Source organism: Lytechinus pictus, chromosome 1, assembly GCF_037042905.1.
Source record: "Lytechinus pictus isolate F3 Inbred chromosome 1, Lp3.0, whole genome shotgun sequence".
Classification (NCBI taxonomy): Eukaryota; Metazoa; Echinodermata; class Echinoidea; order Temnopleuroida; family Toxopneustidae; genus Lytechinus; species Lytechinus pictus.
Genome location: NC_087245.1, coordinates 3,000,323 through 3,024,404, shown reverse-complemented (window position 1 = coordinate 3,024,404; position 24,082 = coordinate 3,000,323). Strand labels below are relative to the sequence as shown.

At 35.8% G+C, this 24,082-nt stretch overlaps 1 protein-coding gene across 3 annotated transcripts in view; it reads right to left on the bottom strand.

The window, feature by feature from the left end:
- LOC129255847 (band 3 anion transport protein-like) overlaps positions 1 to 18,646 on the bottom strand; it is a 35,403-nt gene extending 16,757 nt beyond the window's left edge. The window contains exons 1-9 of one of the 3 annotated variants that reach the window (XM_064106255.1): positions 18,336 to 18,646; positions 9,264 to 9,357; positions 8,763 to 8,898; positions 6,917 to 7,134; positions 4,103 to 4,206; positions 2,490 to 2,698; positions 1,605 to 1,765; positions 972 to 1,152; positions 352 to 487 (exon numbers count right to left, since the gene is read on the bottom strand). In XM_064106255.1, coding sequence (XP_063962325.1) covers positions 352 to 487; positions 972 to 1,152; positions 1,605 to 1,765; positions 2,490 to 2,698; positions 4,103 to 4,206; positions 6,917 to 7,134; positions 8,763 to 8,898; positions 9,264 to 9,296 — 1,178 coding nt within the window. In that variant the 5' untranslated portion in view covers positions 9,297 to 9,357; positions 18,336 to 18,646. Of the gene's footprint in view, positions 1 to 351; positions 488 to 971; positions 1,153 to 1,604; positions 1,766 to 2,489; positions 2,699 to 4,102; positions 4,207 to 6,916; positions 7,135 to 8,762; positions 8,899 to 9,263; positions 9,358 to 11,245; positions 11,384 to 18,335 lie in introns of those variants that run through there. The other 2 variants (XM_064106355.1, XM_064106301.1) reach the window with 2 other exon arrangements.
- Between the last annotated feature and the right edge of the window lie 5,436 nt (positions 18,647 to 24,082).

The following is a 24,082-nucleotide window of genomic DNA, read 5'->3' as shown; positions in this document are numbered from 1 at the left end:
CAGCACTGCAATGTTTTGTTTTAATTACTTGCAAGATACATGCCAACAATTTCACATGATGGAAGCGTCCTCAAGAGAAGCTATTGGGCACATTTTTCACTTGTGATGCTAGTATATTCTGAACAATCTGCAAGGTCGTTTAGTGCACTTACAAGTACTTTACAATTTTTTTTCTTAATGAGAGTAACATACTTTGATAAATTCAAATATCAACACCACATGGATACAGAATATAAGTTATATCTATGGGTATTTGATGCGAATGATCAGTATCTAATATTTTGATGAAAATGAAGTAAAGTGTATCCCATGTTGGTCATAAAATGCATAGTGTTATCTATAGCAACTTACTTGTGTTTGAGTAAGAGTGCTCTCATGATATCTCCTCTATTCTCTTCTTTGATCTGACCAGCGTTGATCATGGTGTCAACGATGCGATGAAAGATTGTTGAGAGATTAGTCTCTTCCAAATCAAACAAGGCAGTGGCTGGAATAAAAAAAAAGGTAGATGGGTTCAAAATCATATCAAAGTAAAATTTTGAATGTTGAAATGGACAAGCACTATGACCAGGTAATAAAATGACTTTTTAATTCATATCATTTAGTTACCTTGCGACAAACCAATGGAGAGAGACTGCAAATTACGCTATATCTCTTGCCAACAATGTGTTGCATCTCAAATGGTAGGTTTTAATCATCACCATAATTGACAACATATCTGCATACTGCCATTCAATGCAAATTCTTGTGCCAAATGCCAAATGTCTGTCGAAAACTAAGTCATCGATTTTCAGTGATTTTGGACAAGTGCAGGGGTTGTTTAAATCTGTCCTTGCAATCATAGGGTAATCTAAATTTTAATTTTAAGATCTGAAATTGTAATCCTTTGAAAGACAAATGATTGAAAGAAAAAATAATTTGTCCTAATTGATATTGAAGGTCGACCTAGAGCAAGCATAAAGTCAACTCACCATGTTCTAAGTATTGTCTTAGCTCTACCAGGCTGTGAAAGGATAGAGAAGCAACGTGAGGTTTACCCCAGCGCTGTGCACCTTCTTCTACATCTTCCTCATACTTGATCCAACGAGCTTTCTCCTTCCATTGCATCTCATGACCTTCCTCTTTGTACAACTCATCCAATTCAACAAAGACCTAGTACAAAAGAGAAGAAAAAGATAGAGAGAGAGAGTATAAAGAGAGGGGGGAGATGGTATTATGCACAACCACTCAACACTGTAGTTAGAGATATATCATGAAGAACAGATATAAAAACCTGTAGATACCCTACGCTTTATCTCTCAAAATGCAAGTAAATTCAGAAATCTTGTAATCAAATTGTTGTGGTCAATGGGTACCCGGCAGGATTAATTCCTTGAATGCTTGAGCGCCTAGGCAGCCCAGCTAAAGCCGGGGTAATAATAGCAGGGCCCGCTGGGAGAACAGTTTTCGGAACTGAAGCGGCTACCCTGGGTAAATATACCGCTATTATTATTATTATTATTAAAGCAAAAGTATTGCGTTCTTACATTATTCAAACTATGTATTAATTACAAAGAGTTTATAAAATACGTAATCTCAGGATTAATAAGAAAAATTCTCCATACCTCATGAGGCCTGTGATCAAACTCTTTCTTTCTTGGTGAATTTTTCTTCTTCTTCTCCCCCGAATTTCTCCTACCACGCACATGGACAAAGGAGCTGACACTGTGCCTGTGAGAGGAATGGTGATGGCGTCCTCCTCCAGACATATCACCAAGACGATGGACTAGAAAGATGATATAGACATATATGGAGTTAGAATGCTGATATAAACAAACACTTTTCAATGACAAATAGCATACTTTGCTTAGGTCACAGTAATACAAGAAATGCACTCTTTCTGAATTCAATTCAATTCAAATTCAATTTATTCTTGATAATAATTAAAACATCATCAAATTGTACATTCATACATACAGGTAGAAATATCATTACAAGAAAAGGAGGGCAACAAAAAGTTTACACTTGAAAGCAAGAAGCCTCCAAAAAATACAGTAATTAATATATGTACGTATCAGATGAAGAGGGGGAAAAGCAAAGTATGCACATTCACACACAGACACACTTACCAAGAAACATCGTCATCATCACACACAAAAGTAAACCTGAACATCCATCGTCTGAAGGATTTTTTATGAAGTACAGATGCTGAAATTTCTTGATATCAAATTTATTCTCAACCCAAAAGATGGAAATCTTTATTATGTACCACATACAATTTTGTTTATATTGCAGGCTCTGATAATAAATAATTTTATTACTCCAAAACACTTTTCAAAATGTTAATTTTTTCTTGCATGGATTTCTATAAATGAAACTAATTAGATAATGCAATCGATTATAATTGGCATAGCTCAGATAAATGGGAAGAGGTGTTACAGTTCAGTCTTAGTTTAGATAATTCAAATATGACAACAGGTGAACGAATAGCAAATATGAGGTAGCCTTACCAGCCATGGTCTCTCTGATGGATGGATTCATCTCTCCTTCTTCCTCATCATCATCATCATCATCACCACCAATCTTGATAGATATATCATGCATCTTAAGATTAACATCACTACCCTGTCGTAGACGTTCATTGGGGTCCACAGACAAGTTACGTTGCTTCTTGCTATGAGAGTGGTGGTGGTGACGATGGTGCTTGTGGGATCCAGGCCTGTTAAAACAATGTAATTTATGTGTGATATACAAGAAACGTATCCTTTATTTCTAAGAAGTAAATTAGTTGAAATACTGAAATATTAATGGAGTGAAATAAACTGAATAAATTTAATTGAATTGTATTGCATTAATTCATTTAGACATTTACTCTTCTCAAGGAATTTCAATACAAAGTTGAAAACAAGGTGGTTTTGTAACTTTGCCCTGTAAAGGCATATTAGTAGGAAAATCAGGAGTATTACATTTTCTTGACAAAAAATATAGACACAATACAAATTTTGAGTTTTGAGGGTAGCCAAAAGAAGTGAGCATACTTAAAAATACAAGTTTGCATATATGTACTGTATACACACCTAGTCTGTTATCCCCTACCCTACCATTCTCAATAACTGCTTGTTATAATAGACAAGCTGGTCTGTTATCCCCTCCCCTACCATTCTCAATAACTGCTTGTTATAATAGACAAGCTGGTCTGTTATCCCCTCCCCTACCATTCTCAATAACTGCTTGTTATAATAGACAAGCTGGTCTGTTATCCCCTCCCCTACCATTCTCAATAACTGCTTGTTATAATAGACAAGCTGGTCTGTTATCCCCTCCCCTACCATTCTCAATAACTGCTTGTTATAATAGACAAGCTGGTCTGTTATCCCCTCCCCTACCATTATCAATAACTGCTTGTTATAATAGACAAGCTGGTCTGTTATCCCCTCCCCTACCATTATCAATAACTGCTTGTTATAATAGACAAGCTGGTCTGTTATCCCCTCCCCTACCATTCTCAATAACTGCTTGTTATAATAGACAAGCTGGTCTGTTATCCCCTCCCCTACCATTCTCAATAACTGCTTGTTATAATAGACAAGCTGGTCTGTTATCCCCTCCCCTACCATTCTAAATAACTGCTTGTTATAATAGACAAGCTGGTCTGTTATCCCCTCCCCTACCATTCTCAATAACTGCTTGTTATAATAGACAAGCTGGTCTGTTATCCCCTCCCCTACCATTCTCAATAACTGCTTGTTATAATAGACAAGCTGGTCTGTTATCCCCTCCCCTACCATTCTCAATAACTGCTTGTTATAATAGACAAGCTGGTCTGTTATCCCCTCCCCTACCATTCTCAATAACTGCTTGTTGTAATAGACAAGCTGGTCTGTTATCCCCTCCCCTACCATTCTCAATAACTGCTTGTTATAATAGACAAGCTGGTCTGTTATCCCCTCCCCTACCATTCTCAATAACTGCTTGTTATAATAGACAAGCTGGTCTGTTATCCCCTCCCCTACCATTCTCAATAACTGCTTGTTATAATAGACAAGCTGAAAAGCTTTGCCAGCATCTAACTCCCTACCCCCCCCCCCATCTATGTCTCTCACTACCTTTCCAAATGACTTACTTTTCATTGAGCTTAGCATTAGCATCAGTATGAAGATTCTTTTCATCTGATTGACTTTCAGACTGGACAAATGGTTCAGTTCCATCTTCTTCTCCAATTATAAACTGAATAAGAGAATAATAAGATATTTATTGAGATCCATTCTCATATGGCATCATGATTATGAATAATCTGAGATGGATGAAATACTTTTTAAAATGCATACTAAATGTTGATATGTATGTACATGCACACCAAAGGCTCATATTTCTTCTTTCTTTTTTAGTTTATAAAATACTTGTCTACAGATATGATCAAAGATCATTCAATGAAATGAAAAACATGTCAATAGGGGATATAAATATTTAGAACAAATGTCGATGCTGTCTGCATGCCTTTTATTGCTTATGAACTTTGTATAAATTATGACATGCATGCATGTTACAGTCCCATCCATGGACAATGCTACTGATTTCATGCAACATTCAACTCAAAATAATCAGAAAAAATAAAAGTGCCTTGTTGTCAATTTTCATTTTGTACAACGAAAACTTGATTTACGATTAATCTGAATCAATCAGTAACTCATTATCAAGTAATCTGTTCATTGACATGTTTGGATAGCACAAATGTATTTTCCCAACTTCTATAAAACATGACATTACCACAAATGTGAAATACTTCATTTGAAACATGCATGCTCAAGAGAAAATTGCAAATATTGCAAAAATCATTGAAATTTCAATTGCAGAAAAATGGTTTGTATCCATAGATATCCATTCATCTTTGTAAATAATAACAAAGTGACCTTCACTTGTTCATGATCCACAAAAGACTGAATAGAATTTGAGGATCTTTGTGTAGATGAACAGATATAAAAGTTTAACAAAGAGTCAGGTTTTATTCAACACATTTTGCTTCTGGCTATTCCTCCCTTCTTTATAGCAAAGAAAGAAATAAAATGCTGAAGTTTCAAAATGTATTGATTACAGTGACAATGAAGAATTTTATTGTCATTGATATAAAGAATTTCATTATAATAATGATTTTCCACATTTATCACTCTGTGCACTACTGATATGAAAAGGAAATAAAAGTTGCTGAATTTCAAAATGTTAATGATTGACAAAATACATAATTCATGTACATGAACTACCAGTTTTTAAAAATGGTTTGGTCTTTTGATAATAGAGAGAAGCTGAACACCACCCCCCCCCCTTCCCAGCAACAACTGTTCTCTTATTTCATACTTCACATGCAAGAAAGAAACTGCTGAGTTTTAAAATTCATTCAAAACAGTATTGTGCTTTCTGGCAAGTCCATGCATTACGATGCACCCTACCCGTAAGGCATAATGCTTCCTTCTTTTGAAAAGAAACACCGGTCCTCTTCTAAACTGATTGGAAGGAAAATAGATTTTGAGCTATAGGATTCACAGCAGCTGAAGTTGTGAAATGTCATCATTTTTTCATCAAAACAACCACACTTCATGCAATTAATAGTTCTTCATCGACTGTTTGAAAATTAAAAGACTATCTACTTGTACAATTGATAAGAAACAAAGTTTACATATATGCAATAAGAAAAGATTTTATGTACACAGGTTTAAAAGAAACAAAACTCATTGTCAAACGTATATGTAATCCTATGGAAGCCATAAATTATATTACCCTGAAAATGTGACTAGCAGTTTTCGTTATTGGAGGAAAATGCAATTGAAAAATGCATAGCAAATTGTTTTGCCGTAACAAGCCAATTACATTCCCTGGAAAATTGAAGGATGTAGCCCAAATTTGTGTATAATTTCATTTTCTTTAAACCCTACCCCCTAGATGGAAGGAGTCAAGGAAGTAATCAATATAAGAATAAGGATCAACTTCTTGCCCTCAATGAATGAAAGTAATCTTTCATAATACCATGCGTTATGATGTCATCCAACCTATACTCTTTAACCACTCCACTAGGCATAGGAAGCAGATATTAAGACAGCATTATAAGTTATTTTTCCCCAGTGTATTGTGTTAATTGCATTGTGTTGCTTGAATGACAAGTGAATAACTACTGTGCTATTTAAGCTGGATAGGTGTATATCTTGGACATCAATCCATTTGGCTAAATGCCTAATCGTGTAGATTATTTAAAGAATAATAATCCTTGACAGATTATGATTTTATTTTTTTCCAAGGTTACACACATTTGTCCACTTGTTTGTTTTACAAACCACAATCAATACCACATCACTATCAATTTGTAGGGATTTAAATAAATATTTGACCATGCTGACTAAAGCTTTTACAAGGTAAAATGCAGTCTCCAGTTTAAATATTGACAAAAATTATAAATCTGGCTAATTACAATCAATGTCATAGTAAAAATTTCTATTCTCAGAACTGGTGTTATAAGGGGAAATTTCATCATGCAATGACTGCCCATTATTTTATCAATAATTTTTAACCACTAATGATTTATCAAAGCAAAAAATTATGTCAGTAAATAATTATCGAGTGGATATTTTGTTTGTTAACCATTTTTAGATAGTTTTAAGATTTGAATCATTTACCTTCATCCGACAAGTCCAATATGGAAAATAAGATTCGAATATCATTAGTTTTCTTTGTAATGAATTGATGTCTTTTTTAAAGAAGCAACAGCAAAGTGGGGCCAAAAATGTACATTTAAATCACAATTTGGAACAAGTATTCTTTTAAGTACCATAATAGCTAATGAGTTCTGTATAGGCCTTTATATTTTATTAACATTTGGATGAACTCTTAAATGTATATCAGAAGTGAAGAAAGGAGATAAATTATGGCAAGAATGAAGGATTGAGCTCACCTTTGGTGCACTTTTCTCTCCCCCATCAACACTATCAGTGACATTCTCTTCAGCAATACTTGTAATGAGTTCCTCTGTAGCATCAGCAATGCTCTTACTAGACTGACTAGTGCGTATCTTCTGCTGCTGGGCATCACTCTCTCTTAAACTCCTTGAAGAACCTCTCTTTGGTAATGGTTCCAGCTGATGATGAACCAAGACATTGTCACTTCTATGACCTGAGAGGTGAGGGGAAGAAGGAAACAGGGGAGGAGGTGTTGATTGGATGGGAGGAGATATATAATGATGACAGTGATGAATAGGACATTTTCCACAAGATGAGAAAATGCAAGGAAGCAGTTTTAGAAAGAGAAAAGCACAGAGAATGTGATAGGGAAAATGGGGAGTGGAACAAGAGTTGGAGGAAAAAATGGCATTCAATTAATCATCACTCCACAGTTCAATTGAGAGTGTAAAATGAAATGAACAAGAACAAGTTAGTTTGGTCAGACAATTTTATGAGCATTTCACTGTTTCACCGACTGAAATTAATCATAAAAATTTCTCTGACATGTGGATGAAACTGTTACACGTAGAACATATCAAAATGATTTTTTTAAGTATCACAATTTAGTTTATCATAGATAGTTTCATCTGGCCAAGGTACAATAACACTGTATATGTTATTATTTTACCTTGATATAAAACACTGTTCTTGAATGTCAAGATACATGTAATATGACATAAACAAACAGAGCTTGATCTGAAGTTAACCTGATATGAAGAAGACAGATAGATAGGTTTCATGTAACATGTGATTCACATAACTTTTCTATATGAATGGAATCTGAGAGGAATAAATAATCAGTCCCTAAAAGAATGCAAATCAAACAAGACCCATGTTTCCCTTGTAATGTTTCACTGTTTAATATTAACATCATATATATGAAGACCTTTGGGTGACCCTCCCTCACCCCCTCCAAGAAAATAAAATCAGGCTAAGAAGATAATCTACCTGTGATGGGAGACTGAAATTTTCCCAACATTTTTATTAAGACCTCTGGGCAACAGGCTGTGAAAATAATGATTACTCTATCTTCACTAGTTTAACGTTTCAAGATTTGTTTGTACAAACTTGTATGAACAAGCCCATTAAAATATTTTGTCACCAATATTTTTTTCTTTCAAAGTGCTGACATTAAAATCACACAAGGTAACATTAAAAAGGTTATACTCTCAATACCAGTAAGTACACCCCCCCCCCCCACCCCCATTAACCCTACTCATTTGCCAGCGAAAACCTTTCCTCCTCCTTTATATTCCCTGGTAATTTATTCACATATCAATAAATCACAAACTTAACAATACTCCAAGTTCTTTATATGATTTTTGCTTATGGAAGCAATATGCATGACAGAAATGTCTTATCAAATATTTGTTTAGTCATTACTGCAGTATGGAGTACCTACCAGTGACAGTTTGCAAATAACTATGTATGCATGACATCAAGTTCAAGTATTTAACATACAGACCATGTTAGATTGGGAAAAAATCCTAGTTCTGTGTCTGGCACCAATGTTTTACACAAAAATGTGACATTTTGATGCTATACTAGTACATAGCACCTTTTAATTACCAAATTGGAGTTAAAAGTTGGAAAAGAACACTGCATTAATTTTTTCTGATATTATGCATGTTAATTGTTTTGACTGAAATTCACTCTTGTAACTCCCAAAAATTTTAAACTGCACTAGCTTTGAGAGACAAAATAATTAGAGTTTGTTGAACAAATATTACATGTAGTTATTACTGACATCAGATTTGGTGATGATAAAATAAAAGATTACTTCAAAGAACATGATCTTACTTTCATAATCCTTTTCTCCAAATTGAGGGAAGTGATTCTCAGGTTCCCCATCCAAGGGGCTGCTTGTTAGAGGAAGCTTTTCAGGTGGTTTTAATAATTCCTCAACCTGAAGGTCAAGACTGGCATCACTCTTCTCCTAAAAAAAAGAATAATACAAATACAACATCATAAGGCTTTATTTCAAACACTTTTTATTCATTTTGTGAGTATAAGCCCTAGGTATGTTTACCTGTTTCATTTCTGCTGAAGAATGAGAAATTCTTCTTGTATATACATAAAAAAAGCAAGCAATTATTTTTACCTACCCTCCACCCCCCCCCCCCTATACATATCATTTTCACATCTTTGATTAAGTTAATGTTATTCCTTTTTTTTCTTTGGTCAATATAATTCACAAACTTTATCCTCCTTGATGTCTAAATCATACCTGTATCAAGCAAAGGGTTTAATCTTTTCATCAGAATCCAATACAATTATTAATTGACTAAAGAAAAAAAATACCTTTGATGAAGTAGGACCACCACCCTGAGACATCTTGATGCTTCTTACAGCCTATGTAAGGTTGTAACTCTCGTGAATTAAATTAGCTTTTGATCTGCAAACAGAATGAAAGATAGACTACAACTGATATATCCAAATGCAATGCAATGTTTGCTGACAAAAGCAATAAATCAACTACATGAAACATTTCATTACAAAAATCAATGGAAAAGTTTTTTTTTTCTTTTTTACAAAACAGCAAAGTATCACATATCAATAACCTAAAACTTTGAACCTGGGCCCCGTCTTACAAAGAGTTACGATTGATCCAATCAATCGTAACTCTATGGAAATCAGTGTTGTAATTTTTTCTATAGGAAATTGGCACAATTTCCTTTGTAAAAAAAGAGAAGCAAAGTGAATTAAAAAAAAAAAGGAATGCATGAATATACATCATAGTTGAAAAACATTGTGAACAAAAATGCAGAATACATGTAGACGTTGCTGGCCGTCCATAATTGAGATTGATCGGGCCAATAGTTACTCTTCTTAAGACGAGCCCCTGGTCTGTATCTCATGATGATATGTCTGGTATTAATCTTGTAAGGTTGTGGTTGCTAAGCATTTGGCTTAGAAAATGTGAGTATTCAATATTAGGAGAGTAACAAAATCCTATGCATACTTTAAAACAATTGAATATTTCTATAAAGGCCAACCTGCAAGCAAGAAAACAAGGTAGCAAGCATACAATAGACTACTGAATACTTAATCTGCATCAAGAGGCGACATTAATTTTCTTTCTGTAACATACCCAATACTGGAAAGTTGGGCAAGCAAGACACTTGAACACTCAACTTTTAAAACACTCCTTAAATCATATTTCAAACCCAGTCACTTGTGCACACGTACAGTCTATTCCCACTTAATCTATCCTATTCACAACCAACTTCTTCACACCCAACATATTCAAATCTAAACCAAATTAGCAGGAAAGGCTCAGTTTAGATATGACCATCAACCTCTAGTTTGTAAAGATATCATTTGCATTACAAACCGATTTGAAATTATTCAAAGACAGAAAGAAATAAAATTAGACAGAATATACATTCAACTAAGTTTGGGGATTCTGAAACAGACACATATCTTTGGCTGTTGAAAGTGCAATCATGACACTATCATCTTAAACAGTGACATTGTTTTTTTTTAACTCTTGTACACAGGAAACAAGAGATAGCCTAAATGTACAAATTGCAAATTATTTTTTTTTTTAAATCAATAATATGTATAAAGCCCTGATAAATATAAATAAAAAATTTGAAAAAAAAGTTTTAAGATCAATTGAATTAATTTGCACCAAAATTGTGTAAAATCTACCTAAAGATATCAAATCAAGAACAGACTTCAAGGATTCAAATCTGTTAAGAACACTTGTATAAGCCCTAGAAAACATAAAAACAAACTTTCCACACACATAGAGACCATGGAGTTACCAACTCCTTGCAGAGACTATAGCCTAGGCCGACATATTAGTGTATTATGCATCTATAAGAAACAACTATTATTATACTAGTGATGCTATCCACCTCTTACACAGAATAAATAAAAACCTTATAGCACTCAAAACAAAGAATTACCACATGATTAAAAAAAATAAAATTTGAAGAAAAATTAAAAAGCTTTTCTCTCCTCCAAAAACTACAATTCGTGATAAATCTGGATACTGAAAGTTGTGCCAAGTTGGAAAGGAACTTGATTTTAAAATACAGGATGTTCAATCAAAATTCCTGGTTATAATGGGGCTGTTCAAAGTTCCATTCAATGACAGCAACTGTTACAACAGTAAAACAAATGAAATTCAATGTGGAAAGTGAAAAAAATAGTGACTGTAAAGAAAAAAACAAGAGACAACATCCAAAAGAGAATGCATTATCAAGGCATGCAATTAAAATAGTTTATAATACATTAAGATAACAAAGGAGTATTGAGTAAAAATCCAATCTTACAAATTCAGCCAATGAATGATCCGATAATGCTTGTCTTTCAAGCAACTGATCCTTGAAGTAAAAAGAAAACCAACAGACTATTAACTTGTTGCCTCCAAAAATGGGCATACACGTTACTTTCCAGGCATCCCTATGTATAATAATGAGCAAAGGTGAATCCCCTAGTCTATATAATAATGAACCACACTAACAGGAAATCATCACCGGTAACCAGAATCTAGAAAACAGTCATCACCAAATGAATCCTTGCCAACCAGAAAAAAGAGCGATAACATTTACAGGAAACCATTCATATGGTTAGATCTGGACATGACGCAACCCAAAGGTATACAACACAACAGCCAGATATATAAATGTGTACTATCTGGTTGGTTCAAATGAAGAAAAAAACAAGCGAATGTAGTTTGTGTATGATTACAGAACAGGCCCCCAATCATGCCTAAAACCCGCTCTCATTTCAGTCCTACAACTAGTTTAGTGGAAACCAGCAATAGTGTAAACTAGTTTAACATGTGAATGGGAACACTCAGAGCAGTCTTTGAAGTGAGAAGTGGTCTTCCAAACCAGTTTGGAAAACCACCTTGCAATTTGGTTTTCAAATCTGCTTTAAATCGTTTAAAACTAGCTTAAGCGTAGGTCAGAACACAAATGATCCTCGCCTATGTCGGATGCTCTACTGCATACACTGCGGGTACAAATTCCCACTTTACCGTTACAAGAAGTGGTTTTAAAAACTACTTTCAGGCGATTAGATGGGAACACCAGCAAAGCGATCTTCCAAACTGGTTCCCTGAACCGATTTCCATTAAACTAGTTTTAGGATTGAAATGAGAACGGGGTCAAACATTCACTACTGTATTAAGAGGTATGATTTGAGGTCAAACCAGTTGTCTCACTTTTATCATTAAGATTTATTGTATACAGGATATATACAGCATTCTGCCTAAGGGATTCTTCTCACTACTCCTGTAACATTACAAAGTTAATATTCTTGCAAGGTCTTATCAACTTCCAGGGTTCACATGTACATATGTTGATTAGCAACTAAATTTTTGAAAGATTTTCAAAATATATTACATTTATCATACAAGTGCAATCCATCCGGTATTATTACAAATAATTACTCATATATACCTAGATTTATAGATCAATAGATATTTATCAAAAAATAAAATCTAAAACCAAAGAAGTTGAGGACTGAATCAGACATGGCCATCCTTAAACTTGGAGATTTAAACTGGTTTGTCAACTTCCCTAATCATGATCTGGTTTCTTATCAGCCATTGGTAACAGATGACTCAAACCACTACCAAGAGTGGTCACAACAGATTTGTTATGATAATCCTTAATGCCTTCAGTTTATCATGGGAAAGAGGCAAGATGGCAGAAGGAGGAGAAAATTAAAGAAAAAGAATAATCAATGAAAAATTGAGTTATTTTTAAATTACTTTTTAAGAAGAAAAAGGGGTAGAAGTGAGAGCTAAGGGAGTGAGCCAAAATATGTAAAATACTTAATTATACAAGCTCTGTGCAGTGTATATCTCATAACTGAAGATACACTATGGGGGCACTCACATATATTTGTGGTATGGGGACCTGCCGCTTTGATGACCCCCTTTTTCAGACTTATTTTCAGGTCTCTAGATACTCCAAATGACAAAAGCTCAGTTCAGAAGCCGCCCAGCCCCGCTCGCAAGACCCGTTACAAGACATCTCAGTTCCCCAGCCCTGTCAAAATTGTCAAGCGTGAACACCTCATGCGAGAAGATGCATGTACGGCTTCGCAACTCCCTAAATATAACTACATGTAGTAGCCGCTCCATGCATGGCTAGCGCCCGCACATGCACAGCGCTATACCTACAGTGCCGCGATCCCGTTCCGTAGGCTCTATTTTTCACACCGCGCATATATAGTTAGTTCCCAAGACCCCGTACTTTACCCTTTTAGTCAGTTCATTAGACCATGGACCTATTACGAATGGACATTCAACGAATCCCCTCCTTTGACACAAAGACCGTCGCCGCTAATCCTTTTATAAACAGAGCGCTGGCAGCTGACACCCATCAAGCCGGTCGTAAAAAACGCTCTCACCATGCTCTCACTGATGGACAGCGGAAATCAATTGTACGCTGCTCCTACACATTGCGATGTTGTTCGTTCACTTTATCAACAGCAACGCACAGCAGCGAACGTTAGCGCTATGAAAATGATAGCAGAAACAAGAAAACAGGCGTGCATAAACGTATTTTTTACGTACATCGCTAACAACCGGAAATGAAATGCATTGACATCACCTTGCAGATCCGTATATCTATGGCAAAAAAGCATTTGAAATTCGACGAAAAAATCTGCGGAAAAACGTTAAAATTTCATCTTTTTCGGACAGTATTGATGTCGATAGTAGCGCTTACCTTCGGTCAGAAGTTGATTTTCATTTGGGCATGAAATTCCACAGGATTGATGGAATTTAACAGGATTTTTTTTTGATGGACAGACGACAATCGCACATTATAGACAGCCTAAAATAATGTACTGAAAAACCGGATATGAATTGCGCATTGCATTCTAGGTAATGTAGGGACTTTCCCTTTTGGCAATCGGGGCTAAAACATGACTGCCTTTGGTCGAAAGAGGGCCAGTGATTGATCGGTGACGATCAGTGGGCGAAAGGAGCTTGTGTAAACAATCGCCCCGGGCGGTGGTCGTAAAAACCGCGTAAAGAGAAAGTTAAGGGTTAGACAGCGATTTTGACAGCTGGAAACAGGTGGTGGTCATAAAATACTCTCGTTGAATGTCCATTCGTAATAGGTCCATGATTAGACCCCCATTTCAGAGTTTCGTGAGGCACACCCCCATCAAAAAATAATTTGAATCCCCCACCCCCCCCCCCCCCCTGGATACAAACACATCTACATGGCTCAGAATCAAAGTATAACAAAGTTATGTAGTTTAGACTTCCCCCACTCCAAAAATAAAAACAAAATAATCATTACAGTACATAAATTAAACTTACAGTACATGGTATTTTAAATTTTGTCAGCAGATTCAGAAAAAAAATCTAAAGAAAAAGACTAATAGAATATCCTAGTCAATCACAAGCCAACCTGTTATTCAAAACTTGTGCTAACAACTGTTTCCTTTACAAGTTTTTTGTTGAAGATACACATGATACTAGTGGTACAACTTTCCATGAGGGAAATTCCCTATTGCTTTGACTAATGAATACATTGTGTAATTTGCCTTTTCCTACAAATAATTTGGACATTTTTAAAGAAATAGTAGATTGTAATTACATACAAATTACACTAGAAATTATACAATATCACCATACACGTCCTCTCAAGACTTAAAATCCAGTTCATTGGCATTTAAAATCAATTTGGCAGTTTTAGAGGGGGGATCATGACCTCTCACACACGCATCTTCTCTTCCAGTAGGCCTATCCCAATACTGTTTTGCACAGGAGCAGAACCAGAGTAATTTGAAAGGTGATGGGGGGTGGAAGATGTGTAAATGTTAAACATCTCAAATTTCATTTGAAATTGAATAGAGGATATGACAAGGTTAGTTACCGGCTCAATCCCCCCCTTTTTGGGGGGGAGGGGGTTCCTTTTCTTTCTTCCTTCTTTTCACAGCTTGAAATATTATAGGGGGCATTTACCTGTGGTTTTCCCCTTTTTTTATCAGCAATGGGCACCTGACAATGGGTACAGTAAAAGCATCTTAAAAACAGGACAGACAAGAAATACACTGTCCATTTATCAATCATACCTAAAATTAGAACACATAACAGTCCTATCTTACAGCAATAGCTCTGCAAAATCAAGAAGAAAATGAACTTTTGATCCCCTTGGTTGCAGGGTCACAAAATCACCATTATTTTCTTTCACCTTACATGTATGGTAGTTTTGAAATTACTGTAACTCAACCAAAATACCAAACCAAATATGTATTCAAGTACGTGTGACCTGGACTATTTGATATAAAAATCAATAAACCAAGTTAGTTATCAGTCTTTTCTTTTAAAGAAGACAGGAATGATTTAATATCATAACTGTGAATCAATATCCCGGGGGGCCACTTCCATTGACGAGTGGATACCATGCGCGACCATGGGGTCTCGAAAAGCACCCTAAACACGTATTTTCCATATTATGAAAATGCACCCCTTAACAAGTATTGGCGTGCGAAACCCTACCCTTAACAAGTATGTAAACAAAACGATACTCTTGGCAAGTATTCCCTGAATTGAACCCCTAAACAAGTATAGCGATATTTAAATTGTTATGCCACGGACGACGTCGGTTTTACCTATACATCATTGGGTTTAGCATGTTTAGTACAGCCCGGCCACCTCCCCACACCTCGTGCAAACCTACTCTAAACACGTAGTGTTGACACTTGGGGCAAAAAGTACATCCTATATAAAACATTTGTCTTAATTTTTTTATACCCTCGCAAATTTGACCCTAAACACGTAGTTTTCCTATCGAAAATAGATACCCTTTTTTCAATATTTTAGTGTTTTTGACACCCTTATTACGTTATGTACGTAACGTGCCCTATCTTTTTTGGGTCGCGCATGGTATCCACTCGTCAATGTAAGTGGCCCCCCCCCGGGATCAATATACTGCACATGTATGTACTGCCTTATCCATTTTGAACAAGAATATTTTTAGAGAACACTTTTCATGAGGTATTAGGTATAGCTCCTACAATGAGGTATTAGTTGTTGATAAACAAATACCCCTTCCATTCTTTGTCCAATATTCAGTGGAAATTCACCACCACTAAAAATTTACCCCCCAAAAAAGTCACTCAGGTAAATTCACTGGTCAATTTTGAGATTTAACCCTCTCAGTTATTCAAGGATAAAGTCTCGGGAGAGCAAGAATTAATATTGACTGCACAAAGATCAGTTCAAAAGCCTAAAATTAGAGTCATTTCCACTCATCCAATGATGTGGCAGATAAGCAGGTGGGGAATCATTTTTTTCTTCAAAACCTGGTGCTGTCTGCAGCAGTTTGTAGCCAATTTAGGAAAAGATGCTACATTCATGTATATGTATCAAATGACGTCTTTTGGATGAGAATGTCAGATCACTGGTAATGAAACTTGCTGATAAATTTTAAGATTTTCTGAAATAGGTAAATAGATGACTTGACAAATAATATTTTTGTGAAATTAGATCTCTAAAGCAGAATATTTATTTAGAAACAAAATAAAACTCTCAGTCACACCTTGGCCTTGGGCAGTTTTGTATTGTCTTGTCTTATTGGGCATTCATCCAATGTACAAGGTTATAGTACAACAAGCGTGCATATGCAGACCTATAACTTATATGTCTGCATATGCACGGTTGCTGTACTCCGCAAACTTTACACTACATATTGTTTAATTAGGAGATGTACATGTATGTAATTTCAAAGATTTGTATTTCAAATTCAGCTGGCTCAAATTAAGGGTCACATACACAGCCCATTCTACAGACAGACTTGCATTGTAATTACATTGATTTGCAGTAGAAAGTCAAGAGTCTACATGTATGTCATTAACATCGTCAGACTAAAAAAGAGATTGTTATGCTATAGGGATGAGCAGAGCCCCGTCTTACACACTTGTTCACTGCGCACTGCAACCACCCTGCCTGTGGGGGAATGATGTAGATATAGATCTACAATACTCATTTTAAAAATCATTAAAATACCACTTTTGTAAGTTATGGTAACAAAATATACTCACCTTTATACAGTTGCAAATTATTTGTCATTAGTAACTTGGGGATCATTTTTGTATTCACCATAGCACTCAAAAACTTGAATTTTGGGCATATTTTTGTGTAGGCCCTCTATTACTTATTAGCAGTAGAGGCGCACGGAGACTTTTATAAAGAATTTGGGTATCCAATTTCAGAGACAGTCTCCAGTTTGGGAGACCAATTTTCTTTGTTTACATTTGCTGCAAAAGGATTAGGCCTACCTTGGGAGCAAATAAAAATGTGATAAGCAGATTCCTCATGAAAAATTATCCCTTTTCACCGTCTACTTTAAAAAATTCTACTTTTCTCTTTGTAAGGATTTTTGTTGTCATCCACACACAAAACAAATGGGCTTCTGACCTCAGTGGAACAAAAGTTTGGGTGGAAAAAATCATGCTTTTTGTTGATGTTATTTCTTTTTGTTCTAAATATATGACGGGGTCCATTACTCCGATAAAAATGACCACGATTAGTTTAAGTGAGAGTAGGCCTAGAGTTGGCATGTCTGGAGTGGAGACATGTAATAAAAAAAAGGGTTAAAGTTAGGCCTTAGTTTAGGCTTAGATATTCACCGCAAACCGCGTCTACAACAACACTGTATGGCAGGGGGTCCTAAAGCTGCGCGGGTCCTAAAGCTACGCACCACTCATCGCGCATACATTTTTTATGGCAAATGCGCACTCTGTGTGTGGAACTGTGACTGCAGAGTGACGAACGATTCCTATTCAATTTTTTCTACAGAGGCTGCAGTAAATCTCTAAATGCAGAGAAACCAACAACTGTTTGGAATTTTGGAGTTATATTCGCTAAAATTTCATTTTTTCCTATAATAATATGAATATATTTTAGAAATTGAGGCACAGGAAATACTATTTTTTTGCATGATAAATCGAGTGCGTAGCTTTAGGACCCCTTCTACATCGGGTGGCGAAATCAAGAGGTGTTCGGAAAACATGGCGGGATTTTCGTATTAGTGAGTTTTGCGATATTTTCTTCTTGGTTAATGATCTTTAGAATGTTTGCCACAGATTAGTGAAAGATATTTGTTGAAATATTAAAATTGGGATAGTTTTTATTGTTTGAAAACAAAGTGCGTAGCTTTAGGTCCCCCCATCATACCTACTCGGCTACTGGTACAGTGGTAGCTGGTGTACGTGCGAAGATACCACACCAACCACCAACCAACATCAGCACCCGCGCTTCCCCGCTCCATGAGAAGACCACCACCACCTTCATGACTTCCCCTGGTGTTTCCCGCTGGCGCGCTACTGTACTCAACAAACCTAAATTAATACAGCGTAAGGGTTGTACAAAATGCTTAAGTCACTCACCTTTGTTTTCCCGACATGGACGCTACATAAAATGAAGATTTTACAAATAATACCACTTGTTTATAACGAACAGAAAATTTTCTATATTAGCAATAGCGGACGACCCGAGGCGGCCAGACGTAAACAATTAATTTCAGACCAACGAGTACCGTATCAGAGATCGAGAATGCAAACTGGACCACCAAGAAAAATACGTCAATCGTATAACTTATAGCCTAGTAGAGGGCGCTAAAAATAAATAAGTTGTAAAGTTGTCCGCATCACAGAATCCGTCTTCCGCAAGCAGTCATTCTGCATGGGGCGTGTTGTTTATCCCGTTGGCCAACATTTCTCACCTCATTCATGCACATCCATCACACCCTTGCCTAATGTTCAGACAAAGTCAAGTTGCCTTCGCCTCGTAAAGGCGGACCAGCCCAATAAAAGGGTCGTCAATGTATGCCTTGTTTGAAGGAAGGACGACCCGTCCCTCTTTCTTGAACATTATTTTTTTGGGGCCTTTTGTTTGACTCAGTGAAATGTAAAAATCGCGGAATGATTATTATTTGAAAATTCCTTACCCCATCAAGGTAAATTTCGAAGTACAAGTTCAAATAATGTTTTTTTACATTACCATTTTTTTTTCTTGACGAGGGATAACATGAAAGCTTAAAATATATTCTTACAGAAAAAAAGGTGTAGACTAGACCTTACGGCCATATAGTTTTTATTTCTCAATTCACTTCTCTTCAAATAAACAATATATTTCTGCCGGATTTTATCACGTAAATATCACGTACCTCTTCATCAGATTTATCAGTCAATGAATTCTAAAAATAAATCCAAAGTGGTCTATGGTAAAGAAAAGTCACCCCTCCCACCCCCCCCCCTGCAATAATAGCCTTCATCCAGTCCTAAATTTGAAGCCGAATGATTTGCCTCGATCGTAATTCAACTTTTTACAACAATCTACATGCTTAAATCTGTGCCAGACGTTAAATATTTTCTGTCTTCTTCTACTTTAAGGGGCCTAAAATAGCGGCATTTGAAGGTGAGAATCTGTTTCTCAATCATATAACTGGAGAAAGAAAATTACCATATAATGAAAACTATAGGCTCAAGTTTTCAGGTGAATGCCGTCGTAACTCAAAGGTGATATAAAGTTCAACTGAATAATATACCAGCTTTTAAATTCAAAGTTTAATACCATAAAATGTATAAAAATAACGTGAGGTGACCATAAAATAGAAGTAGCTTGGGAACAAGCTTCATTTCAAGACTCAGAAAAGATTCTGCCATAAATTAATATACCAAAGGTCAATAGGACATGGACAAGTCGTATAAACATTTTTTGTTTGCAATTTAGAAATGAAGATTTTGACTTAGACAATACTAACACCAGTTCTGATTAGAGACAAAGTTCAAAAAGGCAATGATGCAGATATAATTAATTTATTATGTCTATAAGCAACATTTTCCATGTTAGGTGTAACCATGCAGTTTTCTAAAATCGGGGGGGGGGGGGGCGGTGTTACAACCAGGAAAAAATGAGAAAAAGATAGAAAAGGAATGGAAAAGTGTAAAATATATACAATGACAATTATGACAAAATCTGTCCCAAAATAATGTTTTGTATTAGGAAGGATATAAATTTTCTCATCATAATCTGGCCCCTCAAAAGTTTGGCTCATTATTTCCGCTGCTGCTCTCAAATAACATTTCTTTTCCCTTTATAATGGAGTGGTTGGGACTTGATAAGGAAATTTGACTTTCAATGCTTATAGTTTTTCTTCTTTCCCCTCCTTTTTAAACTTTAAATCAGTTGTAACTAATAATTGTCCAAAGGTTGAATTGTAATCTCAGATTGTAATATCTTGTAATGATATAATGAACAAGTTTTTATGAGGTATAATAACGAATCATTTATTTCATATTGTATGCTCAAGGGTTCAGCTTTGGGGCAATGGTGGAGATAGCAACAGTGGAATTACATTTATATAGATGAGCCAATTAGGCAAGAATATTTGCAAGAATGTTTCCATTTGTCCCCAGTTGAGGTACTCAATTGTCCATAACATATAACAAATATACAAGTTATGCATCACAGTTAAGAATACCATTTCACACAATATTTTACAGAAAATACAACAAAAACAAAAGTAATATATTTGACATTTTCCGAACCTAGAAATGTTCTTTCCAATGAAGTTTTTTCCTATATCATTTACTTATCAACATTAAGATCAAACATATTCCGAATAAGACATGGGACTATGAAGATCTATAAAATGGAAATACGGGATCAGAAAGGGGTGATTATGAGGTGCGTGTGCGTGAAGTGCATGAAATAATGAATGAGTGGGTGAGGGATAGAGAGGGGATAGTCTGATGCGTTTGGAGAGTAAAACCCATTTGTTAACAACGCTGGATTACTCTTATAGTCGATTTGACATTTTCCGAACCTAGAAATGTTCTTTCCAATGAAGTTTTTTTCTTGATTCATGTTCGTATGGGGTCCTAGAACAAATTCAGCTTGGTTGCCCAAACGGCAACTTTGGGCAACCAAGCTGAATTTGTTCTAGGACCCCATAGGAACACGAATCAAGAAAAAAAACTTCATCGGAAAGAACATTTCTAGGTTCGTGTATTGAGCCTGTGACTGTCAAATCGACTATTATAGAGGGCCAGGTGGGGGAAATGGGGGGGGGGGGGGGGCAGAGAGAGAGAGAGAGAGAGAGAGAGAGAGAGAGAGAGAGGGGGAGAGAGATCAGAGGAAATAAAAAACAAACATGTTGGGATGGGTTATAGCGGGGCTTTGGGAGCCAGGGAGTGGGTCGAAAACACAGTGACCTTTGCAGACTCTCTCCAACATGTCCAATCGAGTTTATAAGAAAATTAACTACTTTCTCTAAAATATACATCTGTTCGAAAGGAATTCGATAAAAAGTAATATCGACAACGTTTCTGATGCTGACGAACAATATTATTCTTAGAATACCAAAAGCGATATTCTCATTCATTATTAACACATTATATTGACTACAACAATACATAGAATCTACCAATTAAAGAACATTATAGAAAACAGATGGAATCGTACAAAACTCGACCTCAGCCAAGTAACTGCATTAATCTCGACAACACACGAAAAAAGAAGAAGAGGAAATGGTCCTCCTGATCGGCGCGCTGCATTTAAAACAACACAGATGTAATATTGAAGGATGGATGTTCATATAATGCATGTGCCAAAGGAAACCGAATCATCTTACCTTCTTTGAAGTCGTCTGATTTTAATAACTCGAGTTTCTGATTACACGTCAACCAGTCAACCTCCGGGAACCCAGCTATGAAACCCACTGACAGGCGAATGAACAAGGAAGCCCAAACTTGAACTCATCACCAAGGCTTTTGTCACGCTTCAGTGTACATTACAGCAAAAGACTTAGGATTCCCATTCATCATAAAAACGAGTTTCTTATCGCATATAAACAGAGCAATCACAATTGTGAGAACTTTGACCAATGGCGATGTGTTTTGGGCGCATGCTTTTTGCATGATTATCCAAGTGATCTTTTTGTTGTAAAACGTAAACCAAGAGATATTATGTTTCATTATTTCTATCACGAATTATATATTTTTATACAGTCATCCTTGCCCCTTCGTACTCCTCTCATAGACACAAACAAAATAATTATTCAGACAAGAGCTAAAAAGTGAGAGGGGACATTTCAGTTGTGGGACTTTTATATATACTATTATTATACAAACATATCAGGCTTTGAGAAAATATAGTGGGAATTATATATGTATCCCAGGTTGGTCTGGCAACTACTATCCTTCCCAGGGAAAAATAGCTATATTGCCAGTCGAATCTTTATAATGGTTGTACTCAAAATCAAGTTTAGGAAATAAAAGCTGGAATATTCGTGACAGATCTTTTACCACCCCCCTAAAAAAAAGTTTCCCTATATGGTGTCCCTACATTTGGGACACTAAAGACAGGGCGGGGCTTATTTAGAAATGAAAAGCAGCTTGAACTAATAAACCCATTGTAAAAAGGTCCGTATTCTCGATGACATATTTTGATTACCAAAATATGAAAAATGGAACTGGTATCATTGAAAGTTTTAATATTCTTCTTTACATAGACGTTTCATCTATTTTGATCATGGAATTTGCAGCTACATTGGAGCATTGAAAGAGGGCAATCAGAAGAGATATGTTGCAAAATCATTGTTTTCTAACTTTCACTGTAAAAACGCAATTTAAAACTTTGAGCACGTTGTTTAAGCCCGTAATTCTAACAACTATTGTTTAAAAATTGTTAAAAAGTTTGTTTGGAGAGTCAAAAGGGGCCTAAGCTTTCGATTCTAGCAGAATCTTTGTTGGAGGCAAACTGACAAACATATAAAGTGGAACAAAACATAATATAGACGATAGACATGCAACAGCAACACTAAAAACAAGGAGACAAAAAGGGCATTAGAGAGTTGTGATGACCAATCAGGTTAGAGAAGGGGATGAAAGCAAAGGAGTATAGGCAAAGGGGAATTAGTGTAAGTAAGGCCAGTAAAAGACCTTAAGCTGTGAGGGATTAAGATAATTGGGCAGGCAACATCAAACAGGATCTGGAACAAAACAGTGATAGGGGTGTGAGGAAGAGATGAATAACAAGAGAATTAGTGGGAGGTGGGTCAAACAGGTAACAAAGAAAGGTATAATAAACTGGTGCATAAGAGTGGGGGGGGGGGGAATGAAAGAAAGGGGAACAACTGATAATGTGCAAAAGACATAAATGATAAAGAAAAAAAAAGAAAAAATATATATATAACTATATGGTGTAACTAGTATTGTAAATCCGCTAGGGGTGAGGGGAAAAAAACATAATACTATATGGTAGAAATAAGACATGTATATATGAAAAGGGAGAAGCATATTGCCTAAAAGGGTAGAGTAAATATAGAAGCCGAGGTTGTATGAGAGAGGGGGAATGTATATGAAGTATTTATAGTATACATGTAACTAAGCAAAATAAATATGTAGACAATCTAAAAGAGGTGAGTGGAGAAAAAAATAAAATGAAAATAATAATAATACATTACATCGCCTGAATGTGGAAAGCAAAAATTGGAGCTGAGCTTGTATGAGATATGGGAGGAATGTAGAGGAAGAAACTATAATATAACTAATCTAAAAAGAGCTGAGGGGAAAAAAATATATATATAAACTGGAAAGAAAAGACTAATCAGTCGTTCCCCTCTTGGATGTTCAGGCCATGAGGTTGGGTGGTGCGAAGTCGTTTCATCCAGAACTTCTCTCTGCTAGTACGGACTTATGATCTAAAAAAGGCATTTGACGTAATTCCACACGAAATAATACTTGATAAACTAATTTTCTATGGTATGAATAATAAGGTGCGTGAATGGTTTAAATCGTACTTGGTCGGAAGACAACAATGTGTTAATATAGATGATTATTGTAGTGAGTTTTTAACTATGAAATCAGGGGTGCCCCAGGGGTCGATCCTTGGCCCCTTGATCTTTTGTCTATATATTAACGATATTAACAACTTAAGAATTCATAAAAATTCCAAGATTTCACTCTATGCAGATGATACCGTTATTTTTAACAATTCTCATAACTTTTCTGAAGTTCAATTGAATTTACAAAATGACTTTGATTTAATATGCAAGTGGTTTGATATTAATAAGATGTATATTCATCCACAGAAAACCATGGTCATGCCTTTCGGCACTAAAAGAAAGCTA